Consider the following 25,764-nt stretch of genomic DNA (forward strand, 5'->3'; position numbering starts at 1 on the left):
GGCATTTAATGTTTGTGTTGCGGACATTTTGTGGCGACAAAAGCGGTATAGGAGGGGCTAGCGCCCCTCAAAAGAATAAAATAAAATAAATAAATATAGATATAGGGCGCTGGTCCTTTAAGAAACGGTCGGTAGGGCAGGGCCTTACACCGTAAATTACACCCAAATAAATGAGTTCTAGCGTAAGGCCTGTATGTACTGTAGGGTAAATCCGCGAATTCGGTATGGAACGCTCAGCGTGTTATTTTGTGACAAATGGATACGTGTCTTCATCTTACGGTAAGAAAAACAGCTTGTGCGAAATTCTCTCCTTTAAAAGCCTGGCATCCTATTGAGCATGTCACTATAGGCAAACATGTTTCACGATTTGATTTGTTCTACCTTATAAAACAGGGTTAGTTCATCTTAATTATCTACTTTATATCAACTATAAATCAGACCCAGAATTATAGTTTCTTTTTGAATAAGACAGTACTTGAGCATACTTTTATGTTCACAATGGCGTGATGCATGCTAACAGTTAACCCATTCTGAACGGGCACCCATTTTGGTGTCAGCATCATGTTATGCTTTATCTATTGAAAAATAGCAGATCTACAAGCTCATATCGCGCCACCGAGTGGCGCGATACGAGCTTGTAGGTCTGCTATTTTTGAAAAAAATCGAAGAACGACTGACATTTTTAGAATCTGATCTCAGGTCAGAATGGGTTCATCAGACCAGTGTGTGTCCGGCGGAAACCTCGTGTGAATCTGATCTCAGGTCAGAATGGGTTAAGGGAATATAATAAGGTTTTTCCTCACGCATATAACCCACGGGACAGAAACAATTACTGGGATGAGAAAAGTGGTGTTGTTTGGTTGATTCCCTTTCCTGGATTGTTATGACAGATCGTTCATGCATGTTATAATGGTGTGTGCTTAAAAGTTTGTCTGGGGTTGACTTTGAGCTGTCTTCCTGCAGAGGACCGTCTCATAATGTGACAAAATGCAACAGTGATTGATGCCTGCTGTCTTCCTGTGTCTTGGCTTATTGAAGACTATACGGTCATGTGTTCCCTTGTGGCAACGCGTGTGTGTGAGTGTGTGTGTGTGTGTGTGTGTGTCGCAAAATTACTTCTGTATCACTAGGCAATCACTTAAACACGCACTACAGGTAAAAGCCACACTATAGTGTTGCAATCTAGATTGCAGTTCAACCATTGCACTTACAAATGACAAGGTATTTAATACTTTTCAGATTTCTAGTCCATCCATATCTCACCCACAGGATCTCATATAGAATTGAAGCCCTGACAGCTAAGTGCAAAGCCCTTTTCTCCACAGTCCTGGACAGAAAAAATAAATCCCTGGCACTACAAGCTATATTGGATTGGAAAAGAACTAGAATAGATTTAGCCTTCTATTCTGAAACAGCATCGTGTGTGTGTGTGTGTGTGTGTGTGTGTGTGTGTGTGTGTGTGTGTGTGTGTGTGTCCAGAACAGTAATGAAAACATGATTGTATTATTGCATACATGCATTGGTAATGGCACTCAAATATATGAAAATAGGCAGACATTTCAGTTAATTAAACTATTATCATAGTATTTTTTTAAATGAAGGAAATAATCCTTATTTTTAGCACAGCGAATAGGGTCCAGTATTTCTGTGATGCTCAACAGTGTGATAAGTGCACCCCTAGGGGTTGGTGCAGGCACTACATGTATGGGGTATGTGAAAGAAAGTGCATATAGAAAATGGAATATATTTTCCCATTACGTTAATGATAAAGCATTTACTCAAAACTGGATATTGAAATAAATTAATCTGCTCAGGTGGCAATAAATGCAACTCTTTTACTCTTTTAAAGGGTGGGATATTATTAAATCATATAGGCTGACTATGGCGTTCTCCAGCAGCTTTGTGAGCAAAATACTTCAGAAATCAGGGAAACTCCAGAACATCAGGGGTACTGAACCAAATAGGGAAAGAAAAAATAAATAAATTGAGAACGCCTGCTTGATACCACTCTATATGTTGTCAAATGACAAATGGCGGTCATCAATCTACAGTACACGCATCACATAGCTTGTGCATCTACTATTTATTTTATCCTTATTTATTTTTTGTGCCTAAAATGGGGGAAATGAAAACAGAAAACTGGTTAAAAGATAAGAAAGATGATTCTTTGTGACATGGTTATAATAAATGAAACCTTGTCTCAAAAAAGGAGAAAATGGCAGCAGTTCATCGTCCAGATGAAGAGAATAACCCAACATTTTGGGTAGTTCCGCCAGAAAGATCAGCAGCTCACTCACTAAATACCAGTACGTGTATTGAATCTCAGTGTTGCCACGGTGTGGGTTGTTACTACAGAGCAGAGAATGTATCAGTGTTTTTTTTTTTTCGCCGCTTCATTGCACTTTAATTATGTTGGTATGCTGACTTTTCTCCTGCTTAAGTGTGTAACCTTGCCTTGTATCGCCCTTCCTATAGATATCAGTCTTCTCTTGTCTTGTCCACCTCATCAGAGCTATACTGCCCATCAGCGATAGAGCGGACTGAGGCAAGTGGGAGTGAGTGAGTAGAAGGGATGGATGGCTCATATCTGACCACAAAAGAGTTAGGTTGCGTGTGTGGGGCTTTTTCTCCATCAGGCCTGTCTGCGGCCCCCGGAGCCAATATTCATTTAGCTTGATGTATTCCTGGGCCTGAAACTTTAATGTGATTTGTGGGAGAATCCAGATGGCGAGTTCACGGATCGACGCCGCTCACTGACAGTGCCGGTGCCAGCGGCCCGGTGCACAATAACACCGAGTGCCTCCTCGCCACCCCCCCCCCCCGCGCCTCTCAGCAGACCCGCCCTCCCACACACACACACACACACTACACACACTCACGCACACACACACACACACACACACTTTTCTGATATTACAGGGCTCGTGCCAGGAGACTGCAGGAGGAGCCATTGGATACAGTGACTGACACACTGCTCAGCACTCTCAGTCTCTCTCTTTCTCTCTCTTGATTTCATTCTCTCCCTGCCTTCTCTATCTGCATGTCTCTGCCTCTGTGTGCGTGCATGGCTCCCTGATCCTCTCTCTCTCTCTCTCGTCTCACTTCACCACCCTCAGTCCTGCTCTCGTTCCCTCACTCATCCTCATGGTCCCTCACTCATACCACTCATCCTTTTTTGCTCTCATTCCCATCTTCAATCACAGTTTTCATCCCTGTTCCTTCATGTCTCCTATTCACCCCAATTACCTGCGGTGTATCCTTACTCAAACATTTCATTGCTGTCGCGGTGGAAACCTTGCATGTCCAGAACTATTGGTATTCAGGAAATGGACAAAAAGGGCCTGTGTTCCAATTGACCCAATGCAGTTATTTATAGGGTTAATTGGTTAAATATTAATACAGTACAAGCTCACATGTTGCATTGAGACTCAATGTGAGCTTATAGATCATTGTCAACATATCAACATTGTCATAATATTATGACAAAGTATGAAATAAGACATGCCGTAATCAAATATTTGACATTTTAGATCATTCCACTCGACTCATGTAACAAGATGAAGTAAAAAACTGCATCCAGACTATCAACAAAATGTTGGTGCATTGATAAAAAGCACTGATGTGTGTGAGAGCTGGAGTCCTCGGGCTAAAAATGCACTGACAAATTCCGTTTCTGGCTTTGAGTGTTTCAATTTGGTAAAATTGAGAATGATTGGGCCATATGGCTGTGAAACGGAGATACTTTTCCAGTGGAGAAACATTCGATGTTGGAGCATGCAGCATTGCAGCAACCTAGCACACTGGGGAGTTACAGTAAACTGAGTATCCCTAAAGAGCCGCTGATGAAATGGAAGGTGAATATTGCAGTTCCTACGCAGCCATTTGATAACCTCCAACTTCATGCTCTGCCAGTGCACATAATTCCCTGCAACCCGTCTGCCTGGCTTGCTCTAAATAAATAGCACCTCAAAATGGCAGTTAATCTGATTGCATACATCAGAGGCCGAGATAGTTCCTGCACGTCCACTGCATATAGGCCCTCACACACTTCCATGAATGCTAAAAATGTTGGCCCCCGCATCTGTGACTTTGTTGTTTCGCTTCGTTTCTTTTCCTGAGAGCGTTCTATTTTTACAGTGTGATAGATGGGGAGTGGAGGCCGCAACCGAGGCTTGTAACTGCCTTGGCAAGCAGTCGCCCTCATTGTGATGTCACACTCCGCCTCATAAGCTACAGTTTCATTAAAGATTAATTGACCATTGTGGTGGTCGCAAATTCACAAAATAATCATTACTTAATCCACTGGTGCAGTAAAGTGCATTACTTCAATGGGGGCATTAAATTACCATCAGAGGTTACTGTTGCAGCCAGGATAAAACACCACAGACCTCTAAAAATGTAAATCTGCCTGTTTCTCCTCAATGCAAAAGTCCATATCCCTTGTTATCAAAGGGGCACATGGTGTTAAGACTTGAAGTGTTGCCTCAGTTCACATGAGGGCACATCGTGCGAATGAACGCTATAGTAAAAGTGCAGCTAATGTAGCTAGTCATTCCCTTTCCATCTCTTCTGGTCCGTGAGGGTGTGTGTTCAAGCCAAAAGCTCTGTCAGAGAAATAACACATTGCACCATATAGCCTTCCTCAGCTCCTAAAATGTGACAGATCTTTTTAATATATAGTTCTGGGTGTGCATTTAAATGGCTCGAGCATTCCTACGTCTGTTCTGAGTAGATTATCCTCAGTGTCGTCAGCGTGGCACAAGCCAGCAGCCTTCCTGCGCCGTGAAACAGGACTGCCAAGCTTAGATTATTTTGTTTGATCTACAGCCTCATTTAAGTAGTAATGAACAGGTATAACTGTACGGCACACTGACTTAATATAGCTATTATTCCCAAATACCCTAAATTAAATCACTGATTCCATTTCGCAAGGGAAGCACAAAATGGAACTCTTTCTCCACTTGTGTGTTGAGCACCCAGTTGGAGCTCATTGGACTTTTATGAATGCGGAAAGATGCTTATGCAACAGAAAATCAATAGTGTCAAATCCCATTTCCTGGAACACACCTACATACTGACTGCATTATACGTGTATGTAATGTACCCTTCTTATCAATCTGTACCTGGGTGACTCTGGTATAGGAGGAACTTGGTGGTGATATTGTGTACAATATCACCGTACAGGCGGCGAGGTTGGAAATAACCCACACTGCATAGCAAAAATAACAAGAAGCAAGGCGGTAATTACTATAAAAGCAGAAAATTACATATATACTGTATATAAATTGCCCTGGCATTCATGGCTTGCTGCGCCTGCCTCCTGAAAAAGGGTTTGGCCGAAATTGCATGTTGCAGCAATTGGTGGATTGGGGTAGGCAGGCAGTATGGAGAGCTAGATGGGCTGTCCGTGGTGGTGCTGCGCTAGATGAGCTGTCCGTGGTGCTGAGCTATTGCCAATTGTGCTGAACACTGGACACAGACACACAGGGTGAGTCAGGGCAATACCGAGGCACTGATTACTTTTTTTCTCTGCGTCTCTTTCCCGTGCCAGCACAAAGATCACCGCAGGGACAATGGCATTATCGATTAATCAGCGATAAAGCTTTGCCAATATTTCATTTTAAGTATTTCTAATTGCCATTATAGTATTGGCAGTATACAATGACTATACGGATGTCAGGGGTTCCCAATAGAGAGAGAGAGAGAGAGAGAGAGAGAGAGAGAGAGAGAGAAAAAAACATTTATGATTTTGAGGAAATTTTCCTCTCCTTTCCAATTGCCCCCCCCCCCCATGGTGTCCCCTGCCACATCCCCTGGGGGGCTACGACCCCCATATTGAAAACCTGTCGTGTAAGAATAGCGCTTCATAGTGCAATTGGAGACATGCATGTTGTTGGGTGTTTGTGTGGTTCAGTCGCAATGCTCAAGCTGTTCAACTATGTGGCATATTGCTGTTGGAGGCGCTCTGCCATGTGTCCCTGCACAGTAGTGGTACCAGGGCATTGGCTGGTGAGATGTTCCGTTTGTATTCGCACGCACGCACACACGCACGCACGCACGCACGCATGCACGCACGCACGCACTCACACACTCACGCAAACACACGCACGCAAACACACGCCACACACACACCTGGCTCTGGCAAAATATCACATGTTTCACAAGTAGCAGATAGGGTGACGAGAGGTGTGATGACAGGCTTTGATATTTCCATTTCTGCTACAAGATACCAATGCCCTGAAAGTGTCAAGATTCTGAATTTCCACATTTCATGAATAACCGAAAAAGTGAGCCGTTTTATAGCATCAGAATAACATTTAACTCATTCAGTTTCCCTCTTGTATTTTTTCGCCTTTATTTTTTAATTTTTGTAGAGAGGAACAGCGACAGTAGGCCGAGAGAGATGGGGGGGGGGTGACATGCAGTAAAGGCCATCGGGATCGGGAGTCGAACCCGTGGCACACTGCCAGACTGGATTACCAGCCAAGGTACCTGGACCACTGAGCCACTGCACAGGCCACCCCTCTTGTATTTAATGCTGTACAGCAGTTATGCACTTTACAAAACAACAACAAATAATATGTTGAGAAATAAAGTAATGTTTAAGGCATTTAAGAGCAGGTGAGCACACAAACGGGAGATGTTGTGATTTGAAGCAACCTGCTGAGACAAATACTTCTGATGCCTAGGACGTCCACGCACGTCCACAAACGCGGGGTGCCTGGGACTTGTGGGGACATCTTAAGGTCTTTTTTTATCGAAAAACGGCTGTTGCTAGCCTTGCTCAGCCCATTCCGACCTGTTTCGTGTGTGCGTGCACCCATTACTTCCTTGTTTATGTCCCGACAAAACCCCTTATTGTCTCCACCAGGCCGAGGCATGGCGAGAGAGTATGTTTTGCACTCGGTCCGTGTATGTCCGTCCGTGTGTGTCCCCGTCCGTCTGTGTACAGCTAATCTCCGGCACCGTTAAAGACCTTTTAAGGTTCAAGAAAAACAACAAAAAAAGTGTTGTAACCTGCCGTTTCTTCTTTCTAATTATTTGTTCGGCCCAAAACATTGTTTGTCATGATTTGTCACGACAAGAGTTGGCTTTGTCCATGGCGTAAAAGTCTTTAAATAAATACTTTTTGAAAAGTCTATGACGAAAATGAACAGGGAATTATTTTCCGGGTCTCTCGAGGGGGCGGGACTGCGACGCTCTATAGAGGGTATGCGAGTCATCATCATCATCATACCGGAAGTTATACATGAACGCCTACTGAGTGGCAAAAAACTACTTTCTGGCCTTGACAGCCCATACAACAACAAAAAAGTCCTATCTGATTGCATTAAGTGACTTTAAACAACACTTTATGCATGCGCATACCCTCTATTATAGCGACACCGCTATAGGCCACAGCCTGACCTGCCGTGGTGGAGACCTGTGCCCCGAGGGGCACTTTATCTAGCTTTCTCTGAGTCTATGCTGCTATCCTATGGGTGACACAACACTTGTAAAAAGGTAGTTCCATTATTCTAATAAGTCTAAACAGAAAAAAGATGAAGATGAAGAAAACAAGGAGAAGCTTCCAATTAATTGCATCTCTTCCAGAAGGGGACGAGGGGGCATCTTTGGCTGTGTGTGGAGAACTGTGCTTGAAGAGACAGCCTCCTGAAGCTGCTGAGAGGAGGCGGATGAAAAAGTAGATTTATGGTTCTGCTGGCCCAAGTGGAAACTCACTCTTGATTGACCACTTCCAATTGAAAGCTGACCTCTGGGTCAACAGCAAGAGATTTAATCAGGTACCGGGGGCTCAGGATGCTATGGAGAGGTGAAGAAATGTGCTCAGCCATCCATCTTGACAATTTTTTTTTAGTATTGTCGGTTATGGGCCTCTGGAAGTATGCTTTCATGAGTGAAAAGGTTGCCATTGTCTAATGCATGGACAAAAGGCAGTGCAATTTCTACAGTATGTCATCCGCCAGTGAGATGGCAGCAGCCTGTCCCAGTGATATTTGGTTGAATGGTACAACACAGTAAAACCATGAGTGTTCATTTAGATCTGAGAGAGTTATAAATGGCTGATGATTTTACTGTGTATCAGCTGTAAAATATATCTCAGTATTTTGTGTTTGTGTGGTGGTGTGTTGGGGTGTCCGGTTTAAAAAGATGCGACAAGGATATTAGGTCAGCCATTGAATTTCTGTGTACAGAGGAAATTAAATTGACAGAGCAAGAGAGATGAATAAATTGCGAGTGTTTGTAATTGTGCTCATCATCTTTGCTCTTCATGTTTTTCATTAAAGTTTTTCCTAAGGAAAATTATGTAACCAAGGACATGCATGTTTACTGATGGACTTTGGTCAACAAATCCATTTCTCAACATGTCTGTCATCAAAAGCAACTTAATTGATTTGAATGTCTGTTTGTTTTCCCTATAATGTTTACAGCATTTTCAGCTGAAAAGAGGGGCAGGCATCGAGCAACAGAGCAATGAGTATCTAATTCATCACTCTCCGCACGACTTGCCTACAGGGCCAGTTTAATTTATTTTCACTTCACCACTTTGAAAACTGTTGGCTCAGGCTATTCTAACATATTCATAAATCTTCCCAGATAGGCTCATGGAGAGCTCCAGGAAGGTGGAGAGAGAGAGGAGAGAGAAAGGATGAGGTGGGGGTAGAGGAGAAGAAAAAAAAGCAAATTACTTTGCTTTTGTTTTCGAGCTAATTTATGACAGCCATATTGGAGGTGATTCGGGTCCATGCAGTATAATGGTTTGTCGAGTTGTGCAGGCAAGGCCTAGTCTAGCTCTGTCCTTCCTTTTAGCCCTGGTCGGGTGCTCTTAAAATGCAGCCAGCTCCCTTGCTCTCTGCCTTGGTGATATCAGATCTAACAGAATTGGACAGGTGAAATGTGTGTTGTGTCACCCATCTGAAGAAGGAAAAACAAAATCAATATCAAGTCAGTGGATGGTAGCAAGTAAAGATGCATCATACGAGTGTTGAATGGAGAGCATTGTTTCTCCGGCTCCTGTAAGCAGATGAGAGCTTTCACATGACTAGATGATGAAAGACCTGGCTATTTAACACTCACTCGTTAATTCCCTCCTTCATTTAATTCTCACTCTCCTCAATAGGCTGCTGGTTTTATTTATAGGTCCCAGTTGAGACACAAAGTGAGCATCAGGCCAAACCAATATCCTTGGGTTTCTAAGCTTCGGCTTGGAGAGAAGACAAATAGATAAATAAACAACAAATTAATGAGGGCGAAAAGAAAGTCGCTTAAATACCAATTATAGAAAATCTTTCCTAAAAGCAGTTAGTCAATTGGACTTATTGTTGTTCAACTGTATTTTGATCAGCCTTAGGAAAATGTAGTTTTGTTGCGCAGATACAGACGTACAGTACAACGTACAGTACAGTACAGACGTACAGTACAGACAGACAGACAGACAGACAGACAGACAGACAGACAGTTGAATTGATCCCATGGATAAATGCAGGTGTTTGCGAACGCAGTGAGCCACTTACTATGACAGCAAGGGCTGAATGTCTGTGTGTGTGTCTGTCCCACTGTTACACCACCCGCCCGCCACCAGAGGGCGCAGCTGTAGCACACACACACACAGGGCGCAGCTGTAGCACACACACACACACACACACACACACACACACGCACACGCACACACACACGCACACACAACCACACACACACAAGCTGCGTTCGCTTCACGCGTTTGCGCGTCTTACTTGTATAGGGTGCCAGGTGTTATGTCACAGTATGTTCCTATTCCCAACCCATATTATTCCGGTAAAACTTGTACTAAAAAATCTGTATATATATTTCTTTTTTTGGCTGGACTGTGTGGCTGTGTGGCCGTGTGACCGTGTGGCCAGCCCTATGAACTGGTGATGCTGAATGAGTCACTGACTGGCTGTGTCACTGACTGATGGATGTACACCATTGGTCGGCCAACAGAGCAGAGCGTTGGAATTTGTATCATTTGCTACTTGCAATGTATGCTATTAAATTAGGCTGGTGCATTAGACTAAGTGATTTCTGGAAAATGCTAGTTTGAATTTACTGATATATTAATACTGATATATTAATGGCAGATAGAGATATTTAGGTTATTTTGACCAAGATCACTAAGACAAAGACCACATACAGTATGACCGTAGGATGATAGCCAGTAAGCTACTAGCTGCTGACAACACATCTCCAATATAAACAATTGGAGAGGGGTGGGGCAGAGAAAGGCCATTATTGCACCACGATAAATGGTCTTCCGCAGTAACTAAGCTTTTGTAATCTACCTACAGTACACATTTAAAAACCAATTGTTATGTAATTCTATGTCCTCTGAACATGTAAAATGTTGACGTTGCAAAATAAATTCTGTACACATTTTTGCCAAGCTATAATAGGATTTAGGTAGAAAATTGCCAACATTTCCCTTTAACAATATCATTTTAAATACCTAGAGAATGCCCAAAGAAGCCAGCCAGGAGGCTGGTTTACTTAATATTTTACCTATCAATTTTGACTGTGGGAGAGAAGAGAAGTGAGTTTAGGAGTAGCTTTGATACGTAGGTAACCCTTCATGTCAGATTTTCCGCAGTATTCCACTCAAGTGAAAGGAAGAAAAGGGCATATCTGAGGCCGATTGTTATATTCACACTGTGTTATCTGTGACTCACAGCCACACCAGCTCACAAAAAGCAGACCAGACAGAAAAGAAATCCCTCGACTGCCTAAAATGTTCAAGGAAGGAATGTACCCATAGTCCCATACTATATTCTTTTTTTGTACATCTGCGGCATAGCCGGGGCATCAGACAGCTAATTCAGGTCAGTCAGGGTGGCAGGCAGTCATCCAACATATATTTAACAGTGCTTGTGAATCAATAGAAGTACCTCAGCATGCAAACGTACGGCACACTGTCACACAGTGCCTTGCTGCTCAACCCGGACCACCATATTAATACGCTACACATGCTGGTCATGTTTTATACTGCATAGGCCTACAGGTATACCTATCGTATCCCCACAGTTCGTCCCTGATGCTTAACAACTGTTAAAGATCCCCTCCACTCAAAACCTTGTTATGGATAACTCATCTTGGAAGCACGACTCTCTCCGACTATAGGCCTACTGTACAGACTGCTTTTCGTGCATAATTTTTTTACAATAGACAACTTTTCTGCATTGTTCTGCGAGAGAGGGAGAACGTCTCCATACTGTACTTCCCTGAATATCTGAGTTGGTGATGTAACCGTAAGAACAGTATTTGTGACAAAGAGTGACCTATTATGGTGGTCTATATGTAAATTACAGTTGAGCAATGTGGTAACTTGAAACTTTTAGCATACGCATGCACAGACGGCTGATTAGTTGCCAACATTCACAGCTAGCTTATGTGTCAACTAAAGAAACTTAGCAAACCATGGCAGATTTTAGGATGGTGTGCAGAGCTAGGAACTTCCTTCCACTATACCTAAGAACTGCATGCTAAATAGTAATAGTTATAATTCCTAATATTACATTTATATGCCTATAGCAGCATAGAGAATATCCTTGTTTGTAGTGCACATTTATGCCATGATAGCTCAGATGATAAAAACAAAACTGTCAAACTAAACACGGTCTAAAAGGTTTCTTTTTATCTATAGCTTTACAATATATGCAAATAATTGGAAATATGAATGTTGCAGCCTGCCATCTCACTATTGTGAATCGTAGCTAAGTTCTGTCTTGGCAATACCCAGCAATGCAAACAATTTATTTACTTCATTGATGCTCAGCCATAGACCAAAAAAGGGTTCAATATACTGTATGATGTGGCTCGAAAAAGGCCAGCCATATAGAAGAGGTATTGTCTGTATCTCTGTCCCCACAAACGTAGCCGATCCATGTCGTGTGAAACATCATATACGACATACAGTGACAGCACAGCTGCTTCAACACCAACCACCACCACACTTTGTAACTCTGCCGCACTACAGTAACACTGAATGAATATTTTCAAATAAAGAAGAAGCTATTAATATTTCACTGACTATGTCAAACTACCCTAGATATTATGTATACAATGGTAGCTTTACTTTCCACTGTCATTCGAAGGAGAGTCTGAATCACAACATCCCATCTTTTATGTGTTGGGGGTGGGGGGCTGGCCCCTTATCCTTTTTAATAGTTGTGCCCCAGACCTTACAGTACATCTGTATTCAGCTTCTACTGTGAGATTATAGTGTGTAGGGGAATCAAGCCACTTAGCCACGATGGCAATCATTCATTTTGCTGCTGTATTGTCTGAAAGCCTTTTCAATTGCACAGGGAAGTCATGCCATTATTAGACTGTGGATTGTTCCATACAGGCAGAACAAAGAGCTAGTCACAAGTTTCATCTCAATTTTGTTTCACTAACATCTTGACTTTCAGGTCAAGTATGCACTGCAGATCTGGCAGTTAATTGACTTCATGATTGTGTGTGCAACCTTTATTAGTGAACATTTTGGAACCTAGATTTTCAGGCCACTATACAGCCTTCACATCTAGTCCTAATTGCACGGATCAGAGCAATGGTCACTGAGTTATTGTCATTTGAAGTGTTAAACACAGCTCTAACACTGCGGTAGTAGTGACTCATTATGTGTGCAATTTGGGTTTTTTTGTGCGAGTATTCTCTGTGTCAAGTTGGTGTGACTATTCTCATGCCAGACCCCTGAACTGTGTGTCAGGGGTCACTGAGGGGCTACATGAGCGTCAGGGGTCACTGAGGGGCTACATGAGCGCCAGGGGTCCCGAGGGGCTACATGTGGTCGAGGAGCACCATTGCTCCTCGACCACATGTAGCCCCTCGGGACGCTGGTTGTACAATGTGGCCAGCACAATTAATGTCACAAAATATGTTCAGTGGTGGAAAATATACTCAATTGTCTTACTTAAGTAAAAGTATGAATACTGCAATGTAGAACTATTATTATTAAGTTAAAGTCCAGAATTCAAAATGTACTTGAGTAAAAGTACAAAAGGTACTGTATTGGTACCAAAAGTAGAAAGTACTCATTATGCAGAATGTCCCATTTTACCAGTTTTCAACTGCATAAGAATCGGCAGAATCGGCAGCAGGAGCAGCAGAAATGTATATAGGGCTGAAGTGCCTAATGTATGTTTTGTAATAATAATTAAAATCTACAAGTAACTAGTAACTAAAGTTTTCAAATAATTGTAGTGGAGAAAAAGTACAATATTTTCCTCTGAAATGTGGGGAAGTAGAAGTAAAAGTATTGAAAAGTAAAAGTACCTCAAAAGTGTACTTAAGTGAATTTTTTAGTCACTTTCCACCACTGCAAATGTTATTGTTTGTTGCAGAACTATTCATTTGTGCACTCAATCGTTCATTTATTCCTTCATTTACCAATCTTCACCAAATTGCGTACTGTAGGTCCACATGATCCCGGGAGTCATGTAACAATCAGCCGCAAACAGCTTTTTGATATTCCACACTGTTTGCCTGTAATTGGCTTACACATTATGTGGGAGAAGACTTATGAATGCTGCATCCAGTCAACCAAAAATTATAATCGCATGATCACAAATATGAAGGGTTGGACTGCATGGATGTCATATAGAAACACTATTGGAAGGTTTGCATTTACTGAAGGTACCTAGAGCATTGTCACTCAAAGGCGAATAAGGAGGAAATAAGTGCAAATAAAAGTTTAATTAAAAGAAAGAAATGGAGTGGGCTCGCTATTACTGCATCCTTGAACTAGCCTGTGTGGTGCTGCATACTAATACAAACAAATCCATTTCCTTATTTAATTCATGAGCAATTAAATTTGTCTGCACTAGATTAAGGTTTTAGAAACTTGGTGTTTCAAAACATTGCGGTGGCCTTCTCTCCAAAACTCACTCAGTGACAACAAACATGCATTGCTTATTTTTGGTTGGCATGGCCAGCTGTTGTTAACAGGTTCCGTCCATCCACCAGGTTCCGTCCACACGTCCTAGGGGGGGGGGGGGGGGGGCATGTTTTCCCGGCACCCTAGAGCTCCTATTTTGAAGGAATCCCGGGACTGATTGTGTTAACCATCTCGGGCCAGCTATTGTTAATAATAATAACTAGGGCTGTCAAACGATTAAAAGATTTAATCAGGTTAATCACAGCTTAAAAATATATGAATCATGATTAATCACCATTCAAACTAAAAGAAATATGGCATGTTTTTCCTGTATATTGTTGTGGGAATGGTGAGATAAGTGTCAGAAGGTGGATATACAGTATATATATACACACACACACACACACACACACACACACACACACACACACACACACACACGTAACTATGTATGCATATTATTATTCTATATAACAAATCCAGTGTGGTAGGATGGTGTATCTCTGTCTCTCACACCGTTGTCGTGCTATGTGATTTGAGCCTGTGTAAATTGTGCAGCTTTTTATGGCAATAACCAACACATGTTGGTTATGCCATCCAGATAGGGCTAGATAGTGCAGAGTGGATGGGATTATGGGATGTATGGGTGGGTCATCCAAGCATGGATTAATTGCGTAAATAAATAAATAAATAAATAATAATCAAATTAATTCAGCCCTAATAATAACATGATACCCTTGCATCCCTATTCTGGGCATGTTATAATAAACATCAAGAGAAAACAGACAAACATTTGTTGCGCTTGCGATTGGTGTAGAGGGAAAAATGAGGGGATCAAGTATAGACTACTAGCTGGGACCCCGTCAATAAAATATGTAGGGTTTACCTCTACCATGGAAGTTAGATCATGATGTATGACCTGCAAATGTTACATGCCCTCCTGAAATTTCTCAGGAGGGAAGCTAGTACAGTATCTATCTGTCCAATTCTGCTGCGAGGTGGCCAATTCTCTGTAACGTTATGGTACAGTTGACTGCATCCTGCAGCAACCTATGGTACGGCTCAGTGGAGGGTAGATAAAGAAATGAGAGTGAGAGAATGAAGAGCAAGAAAGAAGCACAGAGAAATAGGCCGCGAAGACTAATGGGGTGAGTGAAAGATGGATAAAGGTAGTGGTGAGAGGAGAGTTTCCAGGAGAAAGACTTCAGAAAGAAAGAACTGCGATAGAGGGAAAAAAGATAGTGGTGGATAGGAAATGCGAGTACAGAGATCTGAGTGCACTTGGCACAGTCCATCTTCCCCATTCCAACCCCTTCTCAGCGACATGCTGTGTCTGAACAATGATCTATCTCTGGACCCTAACTCATGGTCAGCCCCCCCCCCCTCTGTGGCCAGGACAGTGTTTTGCAGGACATTCACCAGAGCTAGCATAACATTGCAACGTGATGACAGGCCCAGCCCCAACCCTGACCCCTGCTTTATAGTGGCAATGATGGCCCCCGTCACTCTAAGCTGACCTTTGAAATCTCAGGGGTCCCGTCCGCTGTGAGCTTCAACTGAAAGCTGGTGGTTTGGCGTGGCTGGCCCGCGGGGTAGTGTGCTTTATCTCAACTGCAACCCACAGTGACAGCTCGGGGGGATTTTACATTTGGAGCTTTAGCTTGACACGGACAAATAATAACAAACTGTACTGTGCTCAGACGTGCAGTATACTGCACATGACCATCCATTTGTGTTGAGGTTTTGAATTGGCACGGACGGACAGACGATAAGCTATATGATTATTATGGCTGACCGTTTGCACACCAGTGCTTTATGTGGGTGCTGTTTAGAGTAGACCACACATTTAAACTTGCTGCACATTGACAGGTTTGAGCTGTCTTTCATTGCTTTCATATCTTCAAATCAACAACAGCAACATCAGAGCAGCCAACTTTTGCCTACAGTCTTCACATTATGTTCACTCTTAATAAAAACACAAGTGCATCCAATGGCCACTGATCCCAAGATAGTCATATTTCAAATAAAGGAAAGTGTCATGTGCATACTGTACTCATGGATAATGCTGTCAGTGATCCATGATCTTCCACTTTGTCTCCTCCCCATCGTTTAAATGCCAGCACTTTTGCACTCTTGCTAATTGTCTGGTAAAAGGTCAATGGGCATTTGAAAATGAGACACATGGTGGGTGTTCATTAAATGTGATGAGAGCTGCTTGTGAACAATAGACTGGCCATAGGCCCACTCAACTCCTCTCTCCTCAGGTAATAGTTTTAAAAGTACATTAAAAGCCCTATATGCTGTATAGTCTTTGTCAAAATTAATGATGAATAGCAAAAAGGGATGGATCAATAACCTACTGTACAGTGACAATCTCACAATGCATTGTGAATTTGTGATGCCATTATGTTCTGAGCTTTTAGATTGGCCATTTTCTTCATGTTTGACATTTTCCTGATTTTTATTTTCTGTTTTAGGAGAATGCTGTCAGAACATTTTTTTATAGTTTTACTCACAATATAGCAAGCCCAAAATACACCAGGTTTGTGGTTTAATAGTATGTTGTCGCAGGAGAATCATGACTAAATGCTACAGCTGTTGTTGCTATTGTTATTTCAGGCATTGTCTCCGAGAACATTATAAAGATCAATGTGGTCTCTTTGTGTGGCTGAAGGACAACCGTCTTCTTTTACCCCCCCAGAGACAACCGTGCCCATTGTCCAGGCTGCTTTTCATGAACCACCACAAGAAGAGAGAAGAAAAGACTGTCCCAAATGAATGAACCAAGTTGCCAATTGACTGCTAATTACCACAATATGCTCTAATTTGATACTATACTACAAAAATCTATTCTCCTAAGTGGCCCTGGATAAAGGAAACACATTAGAACGAGTATCCCCATGGCCAAGAGTCTACATCCCGTGTGCATTTACTTATAATCATGCAAATGTTGCTCTTTGTTTTTGTCTTTCTTCTGTTCTGTATTACTTCAACTCACAAGAGAGAGTGATTGCAATTCAATCTTACTAATGGCAACCACAATTCCCTCAATGTGACCTTTCTTAATTCACTTGTAGATACTGATGACGTTCATTGGCACACGATTAAGGGACAATTGGGGTGATCACCTTGTGAGTGAAACTATTGCATATCAATTTGTCATTAATGACAAACTAATGACAAACTAATGACAAACTAACTAACTATATAAACTTTATTACCGGCTCGTGGCCAGGCAGGTAAGACAGTACATCACATATATGAGAATAAAAATAAATACAAATACAGTACATTTACCCAGCCCCACAGGTTACTACTCTAGACGAGGCACTCATGCCAGTGTCCTCTGATGGTAGCAGTGTACCATACAGAACTACGGCCTGGGTCTGTCATCTGTCCAATGAGTCCATTCAGTGAGTGATCCAGCCTGCTCATGAATTTGAATGTCAGAATGTAGTGAGACCCAATGAACAGAAAAGCCCACTGGCTCTAGTGCTCCTGGGTTTTTATACATGTACAGTATATGAATACAAACACCGAAACACGCAATCTGCAAATGAATAAAACATAAATAAAAAGATAAAAAACGCTCATGCAAACACACATCAGCAATAACTCAGCACAAGCATATAGCCCTTATTTGCATATCTCTGTGGTGATTAGCCAATCAAGTCTGATTCACACATAGGAGGGGCTAGTCCCTGCCGGACAGGGACAATATACAGAAGTATAGAGACACACATGTGTGCGCTCGCACACCCACACAAGCAAGCATTCAGTCTTTCCTGACTGTTGAGGGTTTGTGATTGAATATCGTATTGAAATCGCAGGGGTCAGCTGTTGTGGTTTGATGCCGACTGCAGAGTGTAGTAACAAACTCATCAGTTTGTCAACCACCATGTCACGTGCATGACTTCTTGTACTGTGCTACTTGATATTAATGGGTACCTATTTGTCAAAATATAACCCTGGTATTAAATAAGAACAAAAACACACCATCTGGCATACTTGCGTCACTACAAATAATTCCCTGGAGATAGATTGAACTGCATATGGTTAAACGAAAATAAGTGAATTGATCTGAAATGCTACAGCACATCCCACCCATCCAATACACAGTAAAAACACTCAAAGTGATTGAAAAGGTTTGGCCCACAGCTATCTTATAGACACTGGATGTCAAGCTCAACTAGTTGCCTTGAGGTGAAAGGGATAATATCTTAAGTTAATATGCATGTGGTTTTCATGAGAGGATGATGTTGTACTGTGAATCAAGGGAGAGTATCATTATGAGTGTATTGGAGAGGCATAGCCCTAAAAGCACTCTAAGGATGCCGGTGTGAAGTGCCATCTCTTTGAATAGTGCCATGATTGTCAAACGCATCAGTCTGGTGACAAACACCCCTAATTGAAAGCAAACATTATGGCCGCTTTAAAGAGAATGGATTGTCAACAGCAGAACACTATATAAAGCTACACTTTAATTGGCATAATATGAAAGGAAACACCTTTCAAGTCAAAAGCTGATCTGAAAACCATTTCCATTCACTCAAGAGTTTGTATCAAGCCAAAAGATAAATGATTCTTCTTGGGCCTGATTATATCAATTTGATAGCAACACATTAGACTTCAAAGTAACTGAGTTAAATACACCGGATGCATGACAATAAAGCCTTTATAAAACCTATAGACTCCTTTTACTAAGTGGCAGGGGGGAACTTGAAAGTATGTCTTTGACAGACCACGTAATTCTCTGAATCCAGAAGAGCAATAATGATGCCTTTGGGGAGAGCTGGGAAGACAGAGTTGAAAATAGTCTGAGCTGCTTAAAGAGTTTTTTTTAATATCGTCGGTAAACTCCAATAAATAAAATAAATTATCACTACACTCACTTGACCACTGTTTCACCGGCTTTCATCATTCTTTCTCCGAAAACGCAATAATTCACACTAACCATCACTGTTTTAGTGTTTTTAAAACAAACGAATACATAAATATTAACATTGGCTTAGTTTTATATAATGAGTCATGACACATGACAAAAATGCTTCATGGGGTTGGGGGGGGGGGTTAGTCCATTGGATTTACAATGGACTAACCCCCCAATTTACAATTGTGGAGGCACTGCATTACATATGTAGCATACATTCTGTATTAATAGTCTCCTCCATTTGAACATATACATTATGCATACAGTAAAATCACACCTGTGTGAACTGAGTGGTGCAACTCCCCTCTCCCCCTGCCCCTCTCTCTCTCTAATTAGCAGGCAACAGTGCAACACTATCTCTCTCTCTCTCTCTGTTTTTGGCACAACAGCGCCACCTTTGCCCCTACTGGTACTCATTGGGACATAGTCCCATAGGGACATTGCTGTTCCTTGGTGTGGTTGCACCACTCAAAAACCTACATGATAACTGCTATATAGCTTCTGCTCATCACAAGCACTTTGAAGAGTTTGCACAGCTAGTGCACGCTATTCTACTTTATTCAAAGACAGGACTCGTCGAGAGTTACTGTAGAGACCATGTAGTGCTGAAATAAGAGCAGACGTGGCAGGCTGCGAATCTTACCCAAAGCCCCAGAGGAGAATCGGAAGCAAATTTCATCCCAACCATCACACTTAATTCAAAAAAACAAATTGATATTCAATTCACGGGATGGTGAAAACCATACCCCAAACTCCCCTTAACAGGATTCCTTGATGTATGAACAGAATGTTCTTTTCATTTTAGGATTGGACTGGGGCTAAAATAAAGTATTGACCCTGATGCTGACCTCCTGCCTAACCCTCGTTAGATATAGATGGCCCTGTGGTGCAGGGCTGTCGGTGTGCTGCGTTTGTTTACCTTGCAGATGAAGCTTGCTCTCGGGGCTCTGCAGGAGGATGGAACTAACAGAGTCCAGATTGTCATAGCTACTGCATCCCAGCGGCCCCGTCCGTGTTTCTGTCACCTGCAAAAGAATTACCACGCAAATGAGATAAAGCAGTTGAAGAGAATGTGTGTGTGTGCGTGTGCAATGTGCATGATAAGGGATTATGTGTGCATCAGTTTCTGCCTTCCTGTATGCCACTGTGGTTATTGTGGCTATATTGGGAAGTATAAAGGAAAGCTAAACATGTTGTTTTCTTCATATCAACAACATTCCACGGGAATCACTCCACTAATCAAGCACGAGAAACATTAGTTCATAATAAGATGGTGAATTATACATGATATGCATAATTGGACAGTTATTAGGCTGTCTGCCTGTCTGATCGACTCAAGACTTTCATATGCACTATGCACACAAAAGTTAGCACAAACGTTTAGCACCATAGAGAGCCCAAGAGTCATGTGTTAAACTATCAGATTCTTGCAAAAGAACAAAGTCCAATATTCACAGCAACAGAGCACTACGGGGATGACAGCTTTCTGTAGGCCAACCTGGAAGTTACTCACACCATGAGGTCCCACCACAGATTTCCCTATAGATGTTTTTGCATTGAGTTTTGGATTTGGAATTTAGAAAATAATAAGCTCTGTGGCAAACTGGCAAACAAAGGCTTATGATATTAACATGTTTGCTTCAACAAGGTAATTATCCCGAATCAACACGCTTTTTTTGAACCACAAAGGCAATTCATATAATTAGTTTTAAAAAGCACATAATGCCTTCACCATTCATGGTTGGGATATTGATGAGTGAAAAATATATTGAAAAGAAATCCCATTACGAACTCACTTCTGGGCGTTAGGACTACGCTCTATTCCAAATGAGAGGTGAAACTGAGTCAATGATTCACACAGCCTTTCTATATTGGACTTACCAAGTCTCCTCTTATATTTAACCAACAATAGTGTCTCACTTCTGGAGCTTGGGTTCATTTAAGGGACCTTTAAAAGCTTTATTTTCTTTTAAAATAAGTGAAACATTAATAGGCACTGTTCTTCAAAGAGCTGTTGGTCCCTATCATAAACAATAAGGGCATGCTATAAAGTTGCTGCAGTGGTCCCCATTTTCCCATGGCATACTCCAGTCAGAAGAGATAATTGGACAATTAAAATGTGGAGAAGCTGCTCTTAAGTTTACCACCTCTCACACTTTAATAAGAGTGTGCTCTTTTGAAAAAGACAAGACATGAACCCTGTTTTTGATGCCTTTGCTCACTAAGAGCTACCTGGCAGTGCTCAACAGTACTTCCACATGATTCCAAGAAGCCAGATTAGATGCTACTCAGCAAAGGAGATTAACAGAGCGAAAGGAGAATATTGGCAAGAACCTTAAGCACATTTTACTTGAGGGTGTCTTAGACAGGTATTATCATGATGCCCCAGGGACAAAGTGCCTTTGTATCATCAACATATTTTCCAGTTGAAAATATGTAGTATGTTGTTGCCATGTGTCATGTCGACAGATTGTCACTGAAGCATAAATCAGGCTTTTAAGTCTTCTGAAAAATGGATGTGGATGGATGCTTGCACAGAATAAATCTTTTTATTATGTACACAGTATTTGCCATTACTAGCTCTGTAATAATGATGGAGCAGCCTCTCTTGGAGGAAAACAAACAGTTGTCGTGGAAGCTTTCCATTCTGTCTACCTATAAGCCTAGCAGTGCAGCATAAAAGAACCCTACCTAAACTTCAAATAGTAAACCAATTAGCTAAATATTCCAGACATACATTTATTTTAGAGGCATAATGATGACGAGTGAAGAGTTGACAGACAGTAATATATCTGTTTTTTAATTCAGACTATACTCAAACTACTGTAATGTGTACAGAAGTGAGAAGTCCTTCTTTGACATTATTACTAATATGCTGCTTTCTGTCATCTCTACAAAAAATATAAAATCTTAGGGTCCGATTCTCAGTCTTCTGAAAATAAGGCTTTGGAGGGATGGAGAACATCCATGATCACATCAGGAGCTCCAGCCCAATCACAGTCTGACAAAAATATACAAGTGATGGACAAACAAGATCTGTCAATCTGTCTCCAAGATGCTCACCGCCAGAAACCTTATAGGAGGCTGTGAGCCTGCTAGAGCAGTATCTGTCCGTGTGTGTGTGTGTGTGTGTGTGTGTGTGTGTGTGTGTGAGAGAGAGAGAGATTGACAATGTGACACCATTTGCCTGTCTTTAATGTTGATGCCATGCCAGATGGTGTGCTGACAAGCAGGAAATTAGACAGATGCATATCTTACCCTTGGCATCAGGCCGCCGGGATAAAATTCAATGGGGAATGGACAGGAACAAACTATAGTCATGAAACGTTTGTGTTCAGTATAATAATAAAATGGTGTCCCCTTGAGTTGCTGGGGCGTTCTCCAAGTACACAGGAATTTTACCTCTCCTAAATATTAGTAGAAGCTTATGCTTATTATGCTTATTAATACAGCACCCAGGGAGCAGTTACCTGTAGGAGTTGACCACTTGGATGGCAAGGGTGTAAACTTTCATATTTAACATTTTAGATTTTTGTATCGTTTTCAACGATCTGAGATCTGATCGCCTGTGCTTTGGTATTCTTGCTCAAGGACACTTTGACACATAGACTGGACGACCGAGGTTCGAACCGGCGACCAATCTGACCCCCAGACGACGTCTCTCTACTTACTCAGCTTGTTGAGCAAATCATGTAACGAATTAATCTTAAGAAACATACCATGATGTAATATCATAAAATGATAAAAGCCACACAAGAATGATATAATCACTTACGACAGCATGATGCAAATATGTGCAACACTTTGTCATCTTAACTTTTTTCCTTTTTTTTTTTTTAAATGTGAGGACTTTTATGCCACTTGTTCTGTGTCTGAACGTTCCATTTGTGACAGATGCCAGACATCGATGCCGGCCTTCCCAACCTGTATCTGCAGTGTTGAGCGCTGCCAAAACAAGGTCTTTGAAAGGCTCTTCGCGTTCGCAGCCTTGCATAAAGTGCATGTGCAGATTGATTACAGTTCAGGCCTCGCCTATCACGTCAGTTTGTTTTAAAGCTTCTAAACAATTCATGCACACTAATGACAATGCATACATTCAGCTTTTTAGACATTTATTAGTTTGTGTCCGTCTGTCTGTCTGTCGTACATATATAGTATCATATTGCACATGGCAGTTTTATCACGTTGAAATTCTTGTCTAAGAATTATTATCCATAGTGACAAAGAGACACACTCATCCATAAGGCTTTATAGCTGACCCTTGTAATCTGAATGACCTCCCATAAAAAAGCAGCATCTCTCTCTCTCTCTCTCTCGTTGTGTGGTGGATTATGAAAATGCAGTGGAACGTAATAAAAATACAAGGAGCAATATAAGGACTGAAATGGGCCAAGGGGGATTTAGGGGGGGATTTGGATTATTAAGCAGAACACAATGCTTGAATCCAATGGGCTCATCCAATATCGTCACCCACAGTCTTAACGGTGGTACTGTAACACATAGGCTGCTTGTCACCTGTCATGATGAAAAGTATCTATGCCTTCTTTGTACAAACTCTCTGTGTCGTCATACAGAACTGGTTCTCAACATGAGGTCCGGGGACCCCCAGGGGTCCTTGAGGGGTTCCATGAGGTCCCCAGAAATAATAGCCTATATATTTAATATAATCTTATATAATCTAGGCTATTAAAAAATAGTCAATCTATTTGGTTATTTTTTTTAATAATTTAGAAAAACATAATAAAATTGTTCTCTTGTCCAGGAGTGGCCAAATAGGTCAGATGAGATGAGATCAGATCAGATCAGGTCCTTAATATGAAAATATTTGAGAACCAACCACTGACCTACATTATAGCACTGGGTTTTCAATGTGCAGCCTGGGACCCCCCCAAGGGGTACAGTCTTGTATTCGCTGAGGGTGGGCTTTCTGGCGACAGTGGAGTGGATGTAGTTCTATTGTACTAGCAGGCTACCAAGGCAATGTAGTAGGGAGTCCTTGCTTCAGTGAAGAGGGGGCTTCAGATGCCTGGGGACATGCTGGGTACCCCAGGGGCTAAAGTGATTGATAGTTTAGAGATCAAGTTGACCCTTGCGGCTCTGTAACAGGAGTGTACAAATGGAACCATTTGTACACACTGGCTGGCAGATACAAAGCTAAAAGCTACCATTCATTTTCAATGGAAGCCAGTGGCATGAAGATCCAAAGCTACACACAGAGTTTGTAGCGAAATCTACAAAGCTACAATCCAAGTACTGCAGTATACAAAGCTACGAAATGACAAAAGCCCTGTTAAACCAAATGTTACACTCGCCTTCATTATACATGAGATCATGTTCACGTTCATGTACTGAATGTTCTTCAATGTGCATTAAAAAGATTAAGAATAAATGTCTTGGCCCTCATTTGGCCCTCATTTATCAATGGAGTGTACAGACCACCTTAAATTATGCCATGGTCCACGTGGGATTTATCAAGCAATACTTGTACCATCTAAATTAGTGTTGAAACTCAGTGGCCTTGGTGTGGGCAGCTCCATCTGTAACTGGCTATTTGATTTTCTGACGGGTAGGCCCCAGTGTGTTCGCATAGGAGAGAGAAGCTCATCCACAATTCTCACCAGAACCGGTGCGCCCCAAGGCTGCTGCCTCAGTCCTCTGCTGTACAGCTTGTTTACGTTTGATTGTGTCGCCAGATACGAGAATAACATCATAATTAAATTTGCGGATGATACCACAGTGATCGGACTAATAACCGACGGTGATGAGAGGGCCTATAGGAGGGAGATAGAGGATCTAACTCTATGGTGCGATAACAACAACCTCTCACTTAACACCAATAAGACCAAATAAATCATTGTAGACTTTAGGAAGTCCAAAGGCATCCACACCCCCATTTCCATCAAAGGGTCATCTGTCGACATAGTTGATAACTTTAAATTCCTGGGCATACACAGACACATTCACATGGTCACTCAACAACGAGTACATCCTCAAGAAGGCGCAGCAGCGACTGTACTTTCTGAGGCGCCTTAACATTTTTGGCTTAAGTACAAAAGGACTAGTGAACTTTTATCGCTGTATAATTGAAAGTGTCTTAACTGGCTGTATCACAGTGTGGTACGGTAACACGACCGCTCAGGACTGCAACAGGTTGCAGAGGACCATTAAAACAGCAGCTAAAATCATCGGCACTACAGAATTACCCAGTCTCCATAACATCTACACCACTCGCTGTATGAAAAAAGCCCATAACATCATGGAAGACACCAGCCACCCCGCAAATACCCTGTTCAAACTACTCCCCTCCAAAAAACGCTACCAGAGCATCAAATCTCGTACCACCCGTCTCAGTAACAGTTTTTACCCCCAGGCAGTCAGGCTGCTGAACAGCTGACCTTGAACTGTATTGCACTTCACTTCACTTGCACTTTTCTTTTCCTGTTTTTTGTCTTTTCTTGCACTATAGATGTTTGTTTATGTCCTGTGTATGTAAGACGGAGAGTGCTCTGAGCAAAATAAATTTCATTGTATGTATACTCTGTATCTATACAAATGACAAATAAACCTGAACCTGAACCTGAACCTGAACAGCTAATCCTAGTGTAATTTGGTCATTCATTTGATAAATCTATCTATCAGCTATTCCTAGTGTAAATTTGGTAATTCATTTGATAAATCTCACAGCTGAAACAGACTAAATAACACCTTAAACTTTCTCGAATACCCCCCCCCCCCCCCCCCCCCCACACACACACACACACACAACTTGCAAGCCCAACTGTGTGTTGTTCATTTAACTCATGAGCAGTGCGTGTGTGACAAAACTGCGGAAGAAAAGAAAGAAAATGACAATTATGCATCTTTTTTCATTCTAGTCACAAGTAAAGATACTATGAACGAAAACCTGAACCATGAATAAATAATAAATAGCTACGGTGTCCGA

At 41.8% G+C, this 25,764-nt stretch overlaps 1 protein-coding gene across 1 annotated transcript in view; it reads right to left on the bottom strand.

Moving 5' to 3' along the window:
* The window catches only part of brinp1 (bone morphogenetic protein/retinoic acid inducible neural-specific 1), a gene marked incomplete at both ends in the record, with an annotated part of 102,572 nt that overhangs the window by 12,638 nt on the left and 64,170 nt on the right, over positions 1 to 25,764 (bottom strand). The window contains one exon of the mRNA XM_083794478.1: positions 19,741 to 19,846. Within this exon, the coding sequence (XP_083650604.1) occupies positions 19,741 to 19,846 (106 nt within the window). The remainder of the gene's footprint in view (positions 1 to 19,740; positions 19,847 to 25,764) is intronic.

Source organism: Protomyctophum parallelum, assembly GCF_964188405.1.
Source record: "Protomyctophum parallelum genome assembly, chromosome: 21".
NCBI lineage: Eukaryota > Metazoa > Chordata > Actinopteri > Myctophiformes > Myctophidae > Protomyctophum > Protomyctophum parallelum.